A 17,996-nucleotide genomic window follows, 5' to 3' on the forward strand; every position below is an offset into this window, starting at 1 on the left:
GCCTGTATACTTGGAGGTCCATTCTGCTAGTAAAACCCATGGCTCATGCTTTCGTGTGTTGACTGTCTTACGTTGTCTCTGTCATCTTCTGGCATAAGCTTGTCGTTGAAAAGTCTGAAGACAATTTCATTTTCTTTCCCTTATAAGGAACCTCTGTTTTTTGCTTGAATGCCCAAAGGACTTTTTTTTTTTTTCATTTAATAGAGTATATCTCTATTAAATAATTTTAATAGACTATATCTCAGTGTTACTTGTTTTCAGTTTCCTAGGCACATCATGGCTCACCATTTCTTTTTTTAAAGATGTCATGCTATACCATTTCAATATTCAGTTTCAAGACTTTTTTTTTCTTTCAGAAGAGGTTTCTTGAATTACAGTTCTTAGTATTTGTTCATTTCCAAATTCTTTTGCTTTGTTTTTGTCTTCTGGATCTTCTGTTATAAGTATGTTGGGTCTTCCCTGCTTATCTTTTCTATTTGTCTCTTGTGCTTTAATCCTTTTCACCAGTTCCACCTTTTTTTTTTTTTTTTTTTTTTGCCCTCCATTTCTTGTAAAGCACCATCTATTCTGTTTATTTATTCTTTGTTCTTTCAGTTTAATCTTCTTTTCTGAAATATTTTCTTTTTCAGTTCTTCCTAAGTTTAAGTTCTATTCCCTCCACTTTCTAGTTAAGTTGGTTTTTTGATGCATTCCTTATTTTTTTTTTTTTTATATGAAACTGCTTCTGTTTTGTGGACAAATCTTTCAATCCTTGGTTGACTAGAAAGGTATTGTTCTTCTTATTCTTTTTTTTTTCCTTTTTCATGTACGTGTGTGTGGGACTCACCCATCATTCTTTTTAATTACTTATTTCTACTTAAAACCTGTATTCCTGAAATTGGGAGGGACTTATAGAGAGTGGGGGTTGGGGTGAGTTCAGGTTTTTGTTTTTTTTTTTTAAAGATTTTATTTATTTATTTGACAGAGCTTACAAGTAGGCAGAGAGGCAGGCAGAGAGAGAGGAGGAAGCAGGCTCCCTGCTGAGCAGAGAGACCTGTGTGGGGCTCCATCCCAGGACCCTGGGATCATGACCTGAGCCGAAGGCAGAGGCTTTAACCCACTGAGCCACCCAGGCACCCCTGAGTTCAGGTTTTTGGTAGTTTTTTCCAGCTCTAGAGTTGCCTCTTCTGTTTTGGTGAAATGTTCAGAAACTTGGACTCAGTCTTACGTATACTTTTTTTTTTTTTTGGCTCTGTTCCCCTCCTTAACTATTAGCTGGATCATCTCTTTCCTTTAGCCCCTTTTATTCTTGTTTAGTGAATTTGGAATTTACTCCCATGCTGGATCCTTCCCCTAAGAGGTCCTTGTAAGTCAGTTTTGAGAGACCGTAGGACTGGTGCCTCCCTCCCTTCAGCCCTGACCATGCACCGCAGTGCCACGGACTCATGAACCAGTGTGTGCGTGGCCCCTCTCTGTGTGAGCTTCTCATATTGGCCCACACTGGTTTGCAGGGGGTGGCTGTTGGTGATTTAGAGGTTCTCCTGTTCTGGGGATGCTCAGTGCATCTCTGTTAGTCCTGATGCCATGCGGTCTTGTGGCTATTGGAGGCTCCCCCACCCGTCTGTGTTTTGGGGTTTGGATATACCTTGTGGATATAGTTTCTTTTGTAGATGGTGTCTGCAGTTTTGCTTTTTTGCTGTCTTAGTTATTCTGTTTTTATCAGAGGGGATTTGGACAAGTTAAAAACTATGTGTGGCCTTTACAGAGGTTTCCAGTTCTTTCCCAGAATTCTAAACAATACTTTTTTTTCCCCCTCAAATTACTTGTTTATTAAGAACAAGTTTTTAAATATTTTAAACTAATATATTGAATTGACAGTCAAATATCATAAAATTAACCATTTATTTTATTTTGTTTTTAGACAGAGCGTGTGGGAAGAGGGGAAGGCAGAGGGAAAGAGAGAATCTCAAAAGCAGGCTCCACGCCCAGCACGGAGCCCAGCGCAGGGCCCCCTCCCATGACCCGGTGATCACAACCTGAGCCAAAATCAAGAGTCGGATGCTTAACCCAACTGAGCCACACAGGCGTCCCTAAAGTTAACCATTTTAAAGTGAGCCATTCGGTGGTGATTAGTGCCTTCACGATGCTGCACACTCACTTGGCTTCATGTTCTAACCCTGTGCCCACTGAGCCCCTTTACCCCGCACTCTCTCTCCCCAGCCCCCTGCCAAACCACCAACCTTCCATCTCTCTAGTACTTATGTTTTTTTCCTGTAACTTATGCTTTTAAGTTAAAGAGAATTAAATTTTGTTTTCATATGAGTAGCTGCTCATGGTCTATAAGAAGACTGAAAGAGTTAGGACATGTGTGTGAAAAAATACACTAGTGTAAGTGTCAGGGGAGTGGGGGCTGTGTGTCCCACAGAGTCCATATGTGTCCATAGGGGATGTTTCCTGGTTGTGAAAGCATCATTGACTCCTTTTCCATGAGTACATGTTTCAGTGTCTACAGATGACTCCTTCTCTTACCTTTAAGTTGTAAAATTTCTCTTGAGAGAACATTACTCCTTGATACTTGGGGTGTTTTAACCTTGCTCAACCAGAACAAGGGTTTTCAAACTGTTGGAAGTCTATTAATGGATGATTTTTTTTTTCATTCTAGAATCTGTTTATTGAAAAAGTATGCAGAGATGCCCTACTTCAAAATTTTTAGATTTTGTATGTGTGTGTGACAAAATATATATAACATAAAATTTGTCATTTAAAATGTGTAATTTAGTGGCATTCGTTACATTTACAGTGTTTTCCAACCATCACCACCATCTGTTTCCAAAATTTTTATCTCTCCAAATGAAACTGTGTACCCATTAAGCAATAATTCCCCATCCCCTACACACACACACACACACACACACACACACCCTTGAAGTCAGAGAATATTTTAAATTTAAAAATGTATACATTGTAGGGGAGCGCTTGGGTGGCTCAGGGGGTTGAGCATCTGACTCTTGATTTCAGCTCAGGTCACGGTCTCGGGTTCTGGGATTGCCGCGCATCAGCTCTGTGCTCAGCGAGGGGTCTGCTTGGGATTCTTTCCCTCTCCCTCTGACCCTCCCTCTGCTCACTTGCTCTCTCTCTCTCTCTGTGTTTAAAATAAATCTTTAAGAAATACATATATACGTTAGCATTTGATTGAGCTAAATTATTATGGTAAATATAGTATAAAGGATAACAAAATGCAAAAATCAGTGATTATGGGCAGCTAGAAATAATCATAAGATGATGTTAAATATTATTTTATCTATAGCAAAATAAAACCAAAGAAAGCATTCGGTCTGTAGGTGGCAGCACTCAGGCTTCCTTTTTCCTTGTTCTTGATTGCATTTGGGAAAAAGATACTAACCAGAGAGATAAAGAATGGATGCATTGCCGCTAGAAGGAGAGGGAAGAACTGGATACAGAGATATTTCTTCACAAATCTACAAGCTATGGGAAGAAGCACTTTCTTTCACATAATCACGGGACGAGCTGGAGGTTAAGTCTGGGTCTCAGCACCTAAGTGGCACATGATCCCCTGCGGGTCACCTCTGTAGGCTTGGTTCCTCCATCTGTGAAACAAGGGCAATGCAATAGTGAAGACAAAAGAGAAATGGAATCATAAATGTATCATAAATGTAACAGAAGAATGGAGTCATCAATGTATCATTGATGTAACAGAGAAAAGAGGTAGAGGAATGGAGGCGTAAGTAGTTCAGTGCTTAGTGCTGGCCTGTCTGGAGAGACGAAGAGCTTGGTAAATGTGAGCTACTGTTTCCACACTTTGCTGAGTTTCCCTTTGTGAAATAGCCTTGTGTCACTTAGTCTGAAACCCTCTGCTCTTCCTGCACCGGCCCCTGTGGTGGGGGGGTGGGGAGGATCTGCTTGTCTGGGCTGGCCCTCCGGGACTTTCCTCTTCACTCACCCTGCAGCCAGCCCAGCCCTCTGATAAGGACAGATTGGGCTAGGCCTTGGCCCAAACCAGTAGTCACATTTTTTTTAATGAGGTATAATTGCTGAATAGCATTATGTAGTTTCGGGTGTACAGCATCATGATTCAGCATGTGTATATATTGCAAAATAATCATCATAGTAAGTGTAGATAATATCCCAGTAGTCATGTCTTCCGAACCTGATTAAAAGTACGTGTTTATCTCCCTATATCGAAATTGTTAGGCTTTCTAGTTCCTGGAAGGAAATTGTCAATGTGTTCCTTAATATCCTCCGCCAGGGTGACCGAGATCCTGGAGCCAGGAAATGCCTTATATGTAGGGATTATTCTCCTGATCTTAGCTTTCTGAGAAAAATCACTCCTGAAGCATATATCACAGAGTAAGGGATATGGTTAGGGTCTTGAAAATAGTACAGAACCATGCCTTACTGGGGAGGGGACAGTAGTCCTACTGATACAGCTTGGGGGAGGGGAACCATTTGGGAGAAAAGAATAATCAAAATCTAAAATATGTATACTCTCAAATTCCACTTCTGTTTCCCTCCTTGGCCTCCTCCAGGAGGGTTCATCCTTTCTCATTTAACAGTCACTCCCCAAATTTCATTAGGTTCTCTTTCTTTTTTGTTTATATTTTATTGATTTATTTAACAGAGAGAGACAGATCACAAGTAGGCAGAGAGGCAGGTAGGGTGGGGGTGGGGGAAGCAGGCTCCTTGCTGAGCAGAGAGCCCGATGTGGGGCTCGATCCCAGGACCCTGAGATCATGACCTGAGCTGAAGGCAGAGGTTTAACCCACTGAGCCACCCAGGTGCCCCAGGTTCTCTTTCAAGAATGTTTTTAATGAAAACATTTATCATTCAGAATTCACCAACCCCCACCCCACCAAAATAGTGTTATCTCTAGTGATTAATTAGATTCTTACGCTAGCCAGCCAAATTCTACTTAACTCCAACGTTCCTTTCATAAATTTAAAAATTCTACTAATTTAACAAATCAACCCATACAAGAAGACTCTGACCAGGGTATCTTTAATGCTGGTGCTTGAAGGAAAGTGCTCGTTGCTTCAGTGACTACTTATTAAGCGCTTACTGCCCCTGGTTCTGTTGATGTCGTTTTTTTTTTTTTTTTTTTTTAAGATTTTATTTATTTATTTGACAGAGAGAGAGATCACAAATAGGCAGAGAGACAGAGAGAGAGATGAGGAGAAGCAGGCTCCCCGCTGAGCAGAGAGCCCCATGCGGGACTCGAACCCAGGCCCCTGGGATCATGACCTGAGCCGAAGGTAGAGGCTTAACCCACTGAGCCACCCAGGCACCCCTGTTGATGTCGTTTTTTTGTGCCTTTTTTTTTTTTTTTTAAGATTTGTTTATTTATTTATTTATTTATTTGATAGCACGCCTGAGAGAGAGACAGAGACAGAGACACAAAGAACACAAGCAGGGGGAGTGGGAGAGGGAGAAGCAGGCTTCCCGCCGAGCAGGGAGCCAGATGCAGGGCTCAATCCCAGGACCCTGGGATCATGACCTGAGCCGAAGGCAAACGCTTAATGACTGAGCCACCCAGGTGCCCCTGATGTCGTTTTCTTCAAAAGAGGTCTTCTTTCCCTTCCCTGGGGAAAATAACCTTTTCAGTTTGCAGCCCAGAGAGAGAGAGTTAGGAGTTAAGCTAGGGCAGTGACCTGTCCCTGGGGATCCTGGAGCCACCCGGCCCTATGGCCCCCCGTGGGCAGAGCCCCTCACTCACACACTGGACACATGGGAGGTACGTCATTAGCTCAGCCTTGGTGCTGGCGTGCCTGGCAGGGAGTGATTCAGACCTTGTCTCCTAGGCAGGTAACCGGTGTGGAGCCAAGTGATTTTAAGAAAGCAGACAATGAGAGCCTACAATTTAAGAAAAGGGGAAATGGATATAGGTTCTGTCTGAGAGGAGGGGGCCCCCTCACCGTCATCTGGTCCTGCAGTGAGGGACTTTGCAGGTGCCGACATAGGACTAGACCCACTGAGGGCCGTAACTCGTGGAGTGTGTTTTCCCTCCAGTTCGTGGAGTGACCTTGTTCTGTTATCTGGATACGTCAGTGTGGCTGACTGTGAGCCAGAAGGCCTGACCAGACACGACAGACTAAATGTGGTTGTGTTTGGGAGTACGGCAAAGCACAGACAAACTGCTCGAGATTGCGTGCTGCCCGTGAGTCAGGCCCAGGAAGGGAGCCCAGGCACGTCCCTCTGTGCCCTCAGGCCAGCTTCCCGCTCCCATCTCGGAACCGAGTGCTTGGCCTGAGTGCCCCGCCACCCTGCACTGAGGAGGCCACACGGCCACGGTGTTGGCCTTCTTTATGCCCAGTGGGGTCACGCCTGAGAGCACCCTTTCCAAAGTCGTTATTTTAAAGTTGCTTTCTCTGCAGGGATGGTGTTTCTGTCTTCATGATCGTAGCGGTTAGAGAAAGGTTTTTCTGTTCTTAAGTTTTTTATTTATTTATTTGAGAGAGAGAGAGAGAGAGCAGAGAGGGTCAAAGGGAGAGGGAGAGAGAAACCCAAGCAGACTCCGGACACGGGGCTCAATCTCACAACCCCGAGATCAGACCTGAGTCGAAAACAAGAGTAAGAAACTTAACCCACTGCGCCACTCGGGCAGCACCCCTAGAGAAGGGTTATTAAAGACGGATGTATTGGGCGAGGCTTTTTTCTTTTCTGTCTTCCAGACATCGGGTGGTCCCAGTTTGGAGTCATTTTGTTTTTATTCATGACTGGATGGTGCTGATTCTCATTAGCCTCCTGCCTCTCCCTGGCTCTTTAGTGCTAACTCTCCCTGCAAAGAGGGAGAACTGAGAATCTGCTCCCTCGTAAATCTGAAACCGAAAGCCTTACAGGAATGAGGTTGACATAGTCAGGTGCGGGGTTCTGTTGGCCTCTCGTCTCCGTGTTCTCACGTTTCACCCAGCTGTCGGAGAAACCTCATAACTGAACCTCTCAGCAGATGGTCCTTGTTCTGAGTGGGAAGGAGGTTTGCTTCTGAGGGAACCCGGACCCGTCAGTCAGAACCGAGACTCGATTTTCCTGACCGCGGGGCATTCTTTCTACTGCAGACATCTCCAAGGCCTTGGTTCTCACAGAAATCGGCCCCAGACGTGACCCTGGCACCCTGAAATTGTTCCTGAGCAACATGGAGAGGTTACTTCACGCCAAAGCTCACGGGTATCACTTTTCAGTTCCTGGAACAACCCAAGGCCAAAGACGAAAGTGCCAAACACACAGTCATGCTCACAGTTCCTCAGGGAGAGAGGAAAAGATCCCCCATGAGGGGAGCAGGCCCACCCGTGCCCCACACAGACCCGGGAGAGCCGTGTGACGCTACCTCATGTGGCCAGCTGTTAGGGAACACACAGGGGACCTTTGTTCCTTCCCAAGCGGCTCTTCCAGAAGTCAGGCGACCGATCTTAAGGCCCCCAGGCTGTGAGTCCTTCTGGGCTTAGAACCCTTCATAAAGGGCATTACTCTAGCAAATATTTAGGAAAAATAAATCCAAGTCCAAGTGATTCTGCTCTGATCTCCCACTCTCCCACGAGGCGATTTAAGTTTAAATGAAATTTCAGTGGAATTAAGATTGGAGTTCTTCAGTCGCAGTACCCGACAAGGGCTCATCAGCTACCAGTGGCTAGTGACTTCCAGAGTGCGGAGCGTTTCTGTCCTCGCAGAAAGCTCTCTTGGATGTCACTGGTCTGCACCCAGATCTTGAATCTAGAGCTTATTAGAGAATCCCCATGGCTCATTTTTAATGACTGGGAATGCCCGGTGGGGGGGTGACTTTGGATGTCGTCAGCTATCTAAGAGGAATCCAACTTGGACACAGCACCACTCCCAGGAGCCTTTGCCTTCTTCCCTTTCCTCCAGGGTCCGAGTGATCGGGAGCTCCACCTTGGCGCTCTGCCTCCTGGCCTCGGGGGCTGCAGACGCCTACTACCAGTTTGGCCTGCACTGCTGGGACCTGGCCGCAGCCACAGTCATCATCAGAGAAGCAGGTGGCATTGTGATGGACACTTCGGGTGAGCCCCTCTGACCCTCAGCCCGCTGTCTGTCCCCAGGGAAATGACAGTGGAGACTAGACCCAGTAATGCCACCAGACCCAGTGTCTCCCAGGCTAAAGCAAATGATACTACCAAACCCAGCATCCCTGATATTAGCCCCAGTAACTACCAGACCAGATGCCCACCCCCACCACCAGTTCCTCAGAGTGAGTTGGTGAGAGACCCTATGAAGACGTTGGAAAAGCCATGCATGGGTCAGTGCCTTCTTGGCTTTCCTGCCTTCCTTTTCTACGCCTCGAGGCAGGGAAGAAGACCCCAGGATCACAATACGGCCACATAGTAGCAGCACCCACACTGTACACTCGGGTACATTTGACAGTTTCCTAGCCAGCCGTTCTGACACCACCAGATTCGATGAGATGGGCAGAAGAAGTGCCATGCTCTGCATTCCATGAAGAGGAGGCTAGCACCCTCCACACCCTGTAATTCAGCATGGGGTCAGCGGGGTGTACAGTGTGAGCACCCTGTGAGGTATTAGGGGAATGGATCCCAAAAGGTGACCTGTTCTTCAACATCAAGGTCCTCGTGTCTCAGGGACTAACCCCCTGGGGTCAGGTCCTATAGCATCTCTGCCCACATAACTTATTAACTCCCCACATAACTTGCTGAACTCCAGACCGACCCTTTTCTAACATTTAGGAACAGGGGGTCTGAGACTGAGTGCATCTTCTTAGATCCCATTCTCTAGCTTTTTCAGCACGACCTGTTAGCCAGCCTGCATCAGGTCTCTGCTCAGACTTTAGACCTGCCAAATGGGGACTTCCATTACATGGGGTCCCCAGTGCCACCCAGGTAGCAGACATTTGAGAACTACCTTCTCCTACCGGGTCTAATTGATCCTGTGACCCTTAGTCCCTGTTGCTGGACCCGAGCCTACATTCGGCCAGCACAGCCTCCACTGCTCTCTTGCTGGGGCAGCAGAGGGGTGCTGAGGTGCTGAGAGCCGGGCTCCGGTCCAGATCTCGTTGTCTGGTCCCGCCTCTGCCTGGCCTGGGACCTTTGTTTTCCTGGGAATGTTCGTGTGCCGAGTCCTCCTTCAGGACCGTCTGCCTTCTGCAGTAACTCACGTGCCCTCTCCTCTCTCTGTCCTCAGGGGGACCTCTCGACCTCATGTCTTGCAGAGTGGTTGCTGCGGGCACCCGGGAGATGGCGACGCTCATAGCTCAGGCCTTACAGACCATTAACTACGGGCGGGATGATGAGAAGTGAAGGGGAGCAGAGAGGGGCAGAGAAACACGACCCCCGGCCTGGGCCTTCCCGGGAATGCTGGGGCTGGCGGCGAGCCCCAGGGAAGACGCTGCCACGAGTGGCCTGCACGCGTCAAGTGTCCCTGACAAGCCCCGGAGGGAGGTGTTTGGCTAATGTATGTGGCTTTCTGGTTAAGTCCACACCTTTTACCCAGATTCGGTGTGTAGCTGGTGTCTCTCTCTAATCTCACGTAGCCTTTTTCAGGCTAGTGCAAGTACTTCTATCAGAGCCAAAACCCCAGTCTCGGATATGGTGTATGTATTAAAAATTCAGTCTCAATTTTTTTCCTCCAGAATGTCAATCTCAGGTAATAAGGCTTTAGAACTGCTGATAAAGCGGACTTGTTCTCAGGCCCTCCCCCATGGTACTTCAGAATGCAATAAATCGAAACAATGGCACTCTGCTTCTCTGTGTCCCTCCGTAAGCGTGTCGCCTGTTTCCCCAAACGACCCACAGCCCCCACGGCTGGAGATCCAGGCTCTTTGGGAAAGTCGGCATACAAAAGCCCCAAGTTGGCAGGGTTTACTGTCTGCTGACTTCGATAAGCACTGCGAAAACTGCTCCAGGAATTACCATGCATGTGTTAATAGATAAAAGTGAGGCAAATGAAAAGTTTTAGGTATTTACTTGAGCGAAAATCGGCTCCAGTCGAGCAGTACCAAAGCAAAAGTGGCTGGAAGGCCTCCGGCCACGGGAGCTGGGGAAGAACTTTTATAGAGAAAAGGCAAAGGCAAAGTGAGGAACTTAGCGCCTGGCTGGCTATTTGGATGGCTTGTCCGTAGGTTCACTCTTGTGACCGTGAGAATTTACATGTGGGCTTCCATTGTGGTTTGCTTATGTGGGTGCTGTGACGTTAGAAGCCACCTCAAACTGATGGCCTCCTTTTTAATTAATTTAACAATCTCCCCCTTTGGTCATCCTCCCGTATGTGAGAGATTGCCCAAGACTTTTGTACTGTGCCAGTCTCAGTCACCGTCAGAGTTCCACTGCTCTTGTCCCATTGTGAAACTCCTGGGTTGTGGTGTCGGATCCGTGGAAGAGTGGCTGTCGCTGTTTTTCCCATCGTTCAGCTCGTTTCTGTTTCTCCGAGCACCATGCGACCATCACGTGCTGGTGGCTACGAGCCTGCGAGAGCGTTGAGAGAACATGGCCCACCAGATGGATCGTGATCCTATTAGGTGGAAAATACCGGGACACTGCAGTGTCCTCCTGCCCTGCCCTCCCCCATCCCCCACCCCCGCCATGACCCAAACCAGCCAGTATCAAATAAATCAGAGGACAGAACAGATGAGGGATCAACCTGCGTCCAAGGAGCTTGTTTGTTAATTTCTTGTGTTGGCATTTCTACAGAACCAGAGGTCTTGATCTAGGAACAGCCAGAGGTATTTGCCCTGGCACAGACTCTCCCTCGTTCAGCCAACAAGTAACCTGAAGCAGTTCTGTTATCTCAGACCATTGCCGCGACAGAGCTGTGGCCTTTAGACTCAGCAGGGGTTGTCAGGGTTAAGGGCCAGTGTCTAAACATATGTTCCTTTGTAACAACCCCAAGCCAGGGAAGAAGGGACCTTCCACATGACGTGCATGCAGAGGGGTCAACTTCCTTCTGGTAAATTCAGGGGACTGGAACGCTGTCGCGTTCCCAAGGTGTTGTGAAGGGACAGTGGAACAGTAACTACAGCAAGGGCACGTTGTCCTTCACCCTCCAGCTGTCAGGACAAGTTGCCCAAGCGTAGAGGTCACTGCCCAACCCCTGCCTGTGAAGGTGTAGCCAAGAGGTACATTTGGGTGTTAGCATCAGAGACCCAGGATCGGGTTACATTGAGGCAAGAAACAAGCCTATGTAGACTTAGGGTGTTAACTTTATAAAAATGCACCTGCAGAACAATTTAGGCACGCCATGGCCTTCAGGATTCCCTTCAGGTCCTGATTTTGGCTTAGCGTGATGAATCCAGCAATTAGTGTAGTTTCCTACAATAGCTATTGTTTGTGAAGTCCTAATTATAGTAGTATCTTCCCATGCAATAACAGAAAAGGCAATAGCAAATGGGCAAAACAGATAAAGGTTTCATACTGGAGACGAATATTTGGATCTATGATCCTGGGAGAGCTGTAGGCTTCTGCGGGAGGACCTCTGTGCTCAGTTGTAACCTCACACCTCTGGCTGGTGTATAGTTCCGAGAGTCTAGAGGAGCCCTTTCAACTACAAGCTGTGGACCCAAGGTTCAAGTTTCTGAAGTTTGGCTGCCATCTGGATAGTGAGGAGAACATAGTAGGATTCTTTCTAATGAGGTTCAAGGGCGGGTTCTTTCTTAGGTCAAAAGACCCACTCTCCAGGGTCTAAGCTGTGGGAGTTTCAACCATCTGCAGGAGGGTCATGAAAAGCTTCCTTCACCTGGTAGAAAGACACTGTGGCATAATCCATTAAAACTTTACAGTACTGAGTCATACCAATTTATGAGTATGGAGACACACATGGTCCTATCATCAAAGGCACAGGTCTTCCTATTACTATTTCATGAGATGTTAATTTATGCTTTCCCGTAAGTATTGATCTCATTGCCATCAAAACTGAAGGTGGAACGTTTGCCCAGGGCGATCCAGTCGATTCTGGTAATTCAGCTAGCTTTAGTTTTAAGCTACCATCTGTCCATTCGACTTTACTGGATGACTGAAGATGGTAAGGACAGTAGTAATGCCATTGCGTCAGCAGCACCCTATTTGTTTAATTATTTGCCCAGCAAAATGAGCTCCCCATCACTGGAGGTCTCTCTGGGGATACCCCATGAAGAAAATTATCTTTTCTAAGAGTTTCTTGGCCATGGTTGTGACGTCAGCCCTTGAGTAAGATGTCAGTCCGTCCTGAGAAAATACAAACAATGACGAGGACATATTGATAACCCATTGTGGTAGCAATCAGATGAATCCCATTTGTAAGTGTTCAAATGGCCCCATAGGGTTCCATCTAGTGGGCCATCTTAATGGTCTTCCTGGGTTAGGGGTTCGATCAATCAGACATTGGTCACAAACCAATTTTGTGGCCTTGGTACAGTCACCCACTAAAGCTTTTTCATAATTTAGGTCATTTTTTTCTGTGCGATGATGAGTTGCAGAATGTAGCACATCTCGTAATGGTATTTTTAAGGACTCGGGAAGAACCAGGAGGCCATCTGGGCCCTCAGTGTATCCTCGTCTAATAATAAATTTGCACACTTGGTCTCAACATTTGTCGCTCCAGCTCGGATGCCCGATTTTGTCTTTTATATAGATTATCATAAATAATTTGGCTAGATCAATCTTAGGAGTTCACTCAAGTTGTATACTGACTGATTTAGCATGGATATCCACTAGAGCATTTCTCTGATTATTTGGGTTCTGTTTTCCAATATGAACTTCATTTTTAATCATCCAATTCAGTCAGACAATAGAATGGCAGCGAGCAGTTCATCTACTCCCGAGTCCAGTTTACACTCTCGGTTTCCATCATGGAGCAGTGAGAGACCACCCCAAAGGCATATGTGCTGGTGGTACCTTTGGGTAGCTAATGAGTGAGGGCATGTCACTCTGCTCGTTACAGACTTAAAACAGGGAAGATTCCCCTTTCCTCAGTAACTCATACTGAGTTACTGCAGCATTCCTGTGTGTAGCTTCCCTTCTACATCCTTAGCATCGGAACTATTGACGAAGAGTATCAAATCTGGGTTTTCTAATGACTGGTCCTGTAAGTCGTGTGAAGGGTCAGGAATCGTGACCGAACATCTGCACATTTACCAGATCGGTACCATCCTCAGGCCGGGACAGGAGGGTTGAGTGAAAATTGCAACCTGCCCTTAACTTTTTCCCTTATGTTCCTGATTCACCATCAATGCCAGAAAATATTTGGGAAGCTTCCATGGCTTTTGTTGTCTCTGGCCCCTAAAATTCAGAGGTCGGCCTGTATAATAACCCAGGTCACTTTCACCAGACCACACCCGTGGGCACCCCTCCGCAAGCCGGGCTGACCCCCAGGGTCTCCTCTCTGCACGGCTAAATCCCCCCACCACCCGCCTCTCCTCTCAGAGGCAAGCTGTAGGCCCCCCACTGAGTGCAAAGAGTAGTGCCCCACTGCACCCCCTCCAACTTCCCCAGCAGATTAGTCCCTTTGGGAGTCAGTTACCCAGATGCCTTACCACCACTTCCCCTTGGGTTATTAGTGGTAAATTTGCTGTCGAAAAAGAGTTTCCTTCATGATCTGCATGGGGTGATCAGCCGTGCAGTGACCGTGTCCATACTAAATACACGTGAAGGTAGGGGTTAATAAAAGCAGGCACCAATCACCTGCCTCTTGGTTCTCCAGGTTTCCTGGAAACCACTGTGCTTTGAGAACAAATGCTGGTTCTCAGACTGCTGTTTTTATCACCTGGGCTCAGTATATGTGGTGTTGGGAAAGGCTGTCTGGTTCCCTGACAGCGATCGTTTCAAAAAATCTTTCTGTATGTATCCGTCTCCTAGTCTGTAGATTATTTACACGTACACACAGACGACCTTTAGCCGTTTTTTTTTTTAAGATTTTATTTATTTATTTGACAGATGGAGATTATAAGTAGGCAGAGAGGCAGGCAGAGAGAGGAGAAAGCAGGCTCCCTGCTGAGCAGAGAACCCGATGTGGGGCTCGATCCTAGGACTCTGGGATCATGACCTGAGCCGAAGACAGAGGCTTTAATCCACTGAGCCACCCAGGCGCCCCCCTTTGGCCGTTTTTATAATGCTTCAAGGGAACCTACTTATGACATAAAGCTGCTAGTAGAATGAACTGGAAGGGAACCTTCCTCCAAGCCCACACGTATTGGAAGGAAAAAAAAGAGAAACTTAAAAGCAATACCAGAATATTATGGTAATTTAATATTATGATAAGGTCATTCTGAACATAAATTAGTGTCTTTTAGGCATACATTTGTGACTTTGAAAACATTGATGTGGGTTATTGAGCATATATTTTATTTTTTGTTTTTAAGATTTTATTTATTTGACTGAGAGTGGGAACGCAAGCAGGGGGAGTGGTAGAGGGAGAAACAGATTCCCCTCTGAACAAGTAGCCCCCTGCAGGGCTCCATTCCAGAACCCTGGGATCATGACCTGAGCTGAAGGCAGATGCTTAACTGACTGAGCTACCCAGGCACTCCTGAGCATAAATTTTAGATGCTTACGATTCAAGGGGAAATGTACAGAAGTGTGAGTAGCACATCGAACAAGGATCAGAACTGGTTCTATGTTCAACTCCTGGCTCTATACCAACTAGCCATGTGACCTTGGGCAAACCACTGATGGAAACTGAGGCCCCACTTGAAACCTCACATTTGTGCATTACAGTTCTCCAAGGCTCTTTCCAGATTCTGCCCCCTCAGCCTGTGACCTAATAAATACCACACCTCACCAAAGTTCCCAGCAGGAATGGAGAAGAGTTGTGTATTATCCAGCTGGGACAGCAAATACATTGTGTTTTTAAGTAGCTCTGGGTTCTTTGTCTATTTACACAGGTTTACCTTCTTGTGAACACTGTATCTTTTTTTTTTTTAGATTTTTTTTTTTAATTTTTATTTATTTGACAGAGATCACAAGTAGGCAGAGAGGCAGACAGAGAGAGTGAGAGGGAAGCAGGCTCTCTGCCAAGCAGAGAGCCCAATGCGGGACTCGATCCCAGAACCCTGAGATCATGACCTGAGCCGAAGGCAGCGGCTTAAACCACTGAGCCACCCAGGCGGCCCTGAACACTGTATCTTAATTACACTTTAGTGTATTAGTGTATAGTTGTGTCTTTGAGGGTATAAAGCCTACTCCATGTCTGACCACCTTCCAGAAAAACCCAGAACTGCTGAGTACCTTGTGCTCGTGGGCCCAGGTGCCCTGGTCTCACCCAGAAGCACAGTGATAATAATCTTTGAGGAGGCTGGGTTCTCTTTCCTCTCTGGAAACACCCCAATTTACCATTTTACGACTTCGTTGAATGGGACTTTCTAAAAAACGGTATGACTTCTTTGAATGAACTTTTTTAAAAAGATTTTATTTATTTATTTATTTATTTGACAGAGAGAGAGAGATCATAAATAGGCAGAGAGGCAGGTAGGGGGTTGGGGGGGACAGGCTCCCTACTGAGCAGAGAGCCCAAAGCGGGGCTTGATCCCAGGACCCTGAGATCATGACCTAAGCCAAAGGCAGAGGCTTAACCCACTGAGCCACCCAGGTGCCCCTGAATGAACGTTTAAAAGATATGCTCACGATTCACCGAACTGTTGGTGATCTTCCTAAGCTTAGATCTGCGAGATTTTATTTGCTCAGGATATTCTCAGTTCTGAGTATAAATGTAGACACACGAGAAATTCCTTGCTTTCTTCAACATGCATTTTAGGGTGTAGCAATTATTAATTACGTGAAGCCTTTTAGTTCTTAAATGTCTAAGGAAAGATTTATTCAGAGAAATAACTCCCCGCAGGAAAAGCCTTTGAGCGAGCACCCTCCAAGCAACCTACTTGGGTGTCCTGACCCATGGTTTGCGTCTGCGGTTGGCACTTGCTCAGAGTCTGGAGCTGGCTTTGCAAAGCCTTTGGTATGAGCATTGTCACGCCTCTTCCAGGGAAGCAGAGAGACCCCCTGGAGAACAGGGAGGTGCCTGAGACCCTGAAGCCAAAGTCCAGGCTGGAGCACAGAGCACAGACCACCAGGGAACGGGAAGCCTGGACAGCCTCCCAGAATCCAAATGAGCTCAAACAAGCAGCCCACTTTTGTGATCTTCACAGTCAACCAGACTGTTCACCGTATCATTGACTTCCTTGCAAAATACTATTCACCTACTCTTTGATGACCTAGCCCGAAATAAAAGGGAAAACACTTTGTCTTAGCACTTCACTAAATGTCACTATCCAAACCAGGAGTCAGAAAACAGACTCTGGTCCCAAGGTCACACTACAGTAGCTGTGTAACTTTGAACTGCCTTGCCTTCTTCGGTCTTTGGTGGCCTGTGGAATGTGGAACCTGTCCAATCCCTCTCCCAGGGCCACTGAGAAGATGTCACAGGACAATATGTGAAGGTTTCCAGAGCTGTGAAATGCCAGGTGATATTTCTTTGACAATTAAATATTCGGGGTGGGGGAATCATAGCATCTTTCACAGCCAAATGGAATTGTTCAGGTATTGGAGAAAGCTAGAAATATTTAGGCAGATTACACCAAGGTTTACACAGGCTTTGCCTGACTCATTAAGCCATTCACAATCAGTTCCATAATTATTCTTCACTCAGGACTTTAGGCAATCTCAGAAAATACCTCCCTTGCTTTCCTCAGCAGTAACCACATTAAAGTATGAAACACACTTTAATCATCATGCTTTTTTCCATGGAGGTAAGCTATAAATAGAACAGACTACTTTTTTCTTATTGAGAGAGAGAGAAAGAGAGCGAGCTCAGGGGAGGGCCAGAGGGAGACAGAGAATCCCAAGTAGGCTCCATGTTCCAGCAGCCCTGAGTCCAGTGGTGGGCTGGACCCCACGAGCCGGAGATCATGACCTGAGCCAAAATCAAGAGTCAGAGGCTTAACCTACTGAGCCATTCAGGCACCCTTAGAACGGGCTTTTAAAAGCATAAGCAAAGAACCAAATCAGTGGCCTAAAAGCCTGGATGATTGCCAGAAGCAGCAGGCCTTCTGAACCAACCCTTTGTGTTCCCTGTGATGGTGGGAAGTGCCGAGCTGTGCCCATGGGCGCCACTCACCAAGTGGGTGGCTCTGAGCCACCCCGTGGAGCCTCTCTGGGCTCAACTGGGCTGCTCCCAGGCTTAGGCAGAGTATACAAACCTGTATGCACATGACTACATCCAACAGATGGACCCCAAGAACAGACAGATTTGCAGGAGCTGAAGCCTTCCCACTCCACGGCTTCGACCTCTCCCTCTGCCCCAGCACTGGTCAGGCTTCCCTTCCTTTAGGCCCTTGGAGATCAGAGGTTCCTGTCTGCGACGACAGTACACCCATTCCAAGAATGAAGACCATCTCTGCAATCAAACTGTCAACTTTCTAGAAAATGTCGGCATGACTCCGCAGGGACGTGCTGTTATCTCGAAGGGCCCAGAGGAAGCTGCGGAGAGAGACCTGGATCACAGCGGTGCAGAACTCTGCCCCCTTGAGAGGGAAAAGGAGAGGCTCCAGGTTACCAATGGTGGGGAACCCGAAAGGACCTGGCTGCCGTTCGCACGTCTGTGCTCACGTACAGAAGATGATCGAGAGTGTCACACCAGGCTTCCAGTAAAACGTACGGTCTGGTCTGCTCGCTTTCCCATCAGCATCATTATTCAGAAGAATGGTTCTCTTGTTGAAATCGGCCATTTCTTGGGCAAAAAAAATACAGCTTCAGGTTGTGCCTGAGGCCCAGCCTTGCCTGCTCAGTCTCTCTGGCCCAGAAAGATGAGTTAATTCTTGAAACAAACTTGAACTTGTATCAAAGTCAACTGCTTTGATTGTTTGATTCAGCAAGTCCCAACAGTGAAAGACAAGGGTACCAGAAAGCTTGGGGATGGTATCTATGTTTCTGAAAAGAAACACTTCAAGAGATGGCTGATGAATAAGATTTAAATGGTCCAGATACAGAAATAGCAAGATGTCCAGTGAGTCCTCAGACTTACTTGTGTTATTTCAAAGATGCAATAAAAGTTGTGTATTAAGTTGGGGAAAAAAAGAA

The 17,996-nt window shown here is 46.7% G+C and overlaps 1 protein-coding gene across 2 annotated transcripts in view; it reads left to right on the forward strand.

Annotated features, from left to right (window-relative positions):
• Positions 1-9,694, forward strand: part of IMPA2 (inositol monophosphatase 2) — a 42,039-nt gene extending 32,345 nt beyond the window's left edge. The window contains exons 6-8 of one of the 2 annotated variants that reach the window (XM_059139514.1): positions 7,050-7,158; positions 7,855-8,006; positions 9,142-9,694. In XM_059139514.1, coding sequence (XP_058995497.1) covers positions 7,050-7,158; positions 7,855-8,006; positions 9,142-9,257 — 377 coding nt within the window. In that variant the 3' untranslated portion in view covers positions 9,258-9,694. Of the gene's footprint in view, positions 1-1,900; positions 3,867-7,049; positions 7,159-7,854; positions 8,007-9,141 lie in introns of those variants that run through there. The other variant, XM_059139517.1, reaches the window with a different exon arrangement.
• The last annotated feature ends 8,302 nt before the right edge of the window (positions 9,695-17,996 follow it).

The sequence above is a fragment of the Mustela lutreola genome, chromosome 11, assembly GCF_030435805.1.
Source record: "Mustela lutreola isolate mMusLut2 chromosome 11, mMusLut2.pri, whole genome shotgun sequence".
NCBI classification, from domain to species: domain Eukaryota; kingdom Metazoa; phylum Chordata; class Mammalia; order Carnivora; family Mustelidae; genus Mustela; species Mustela lutreola.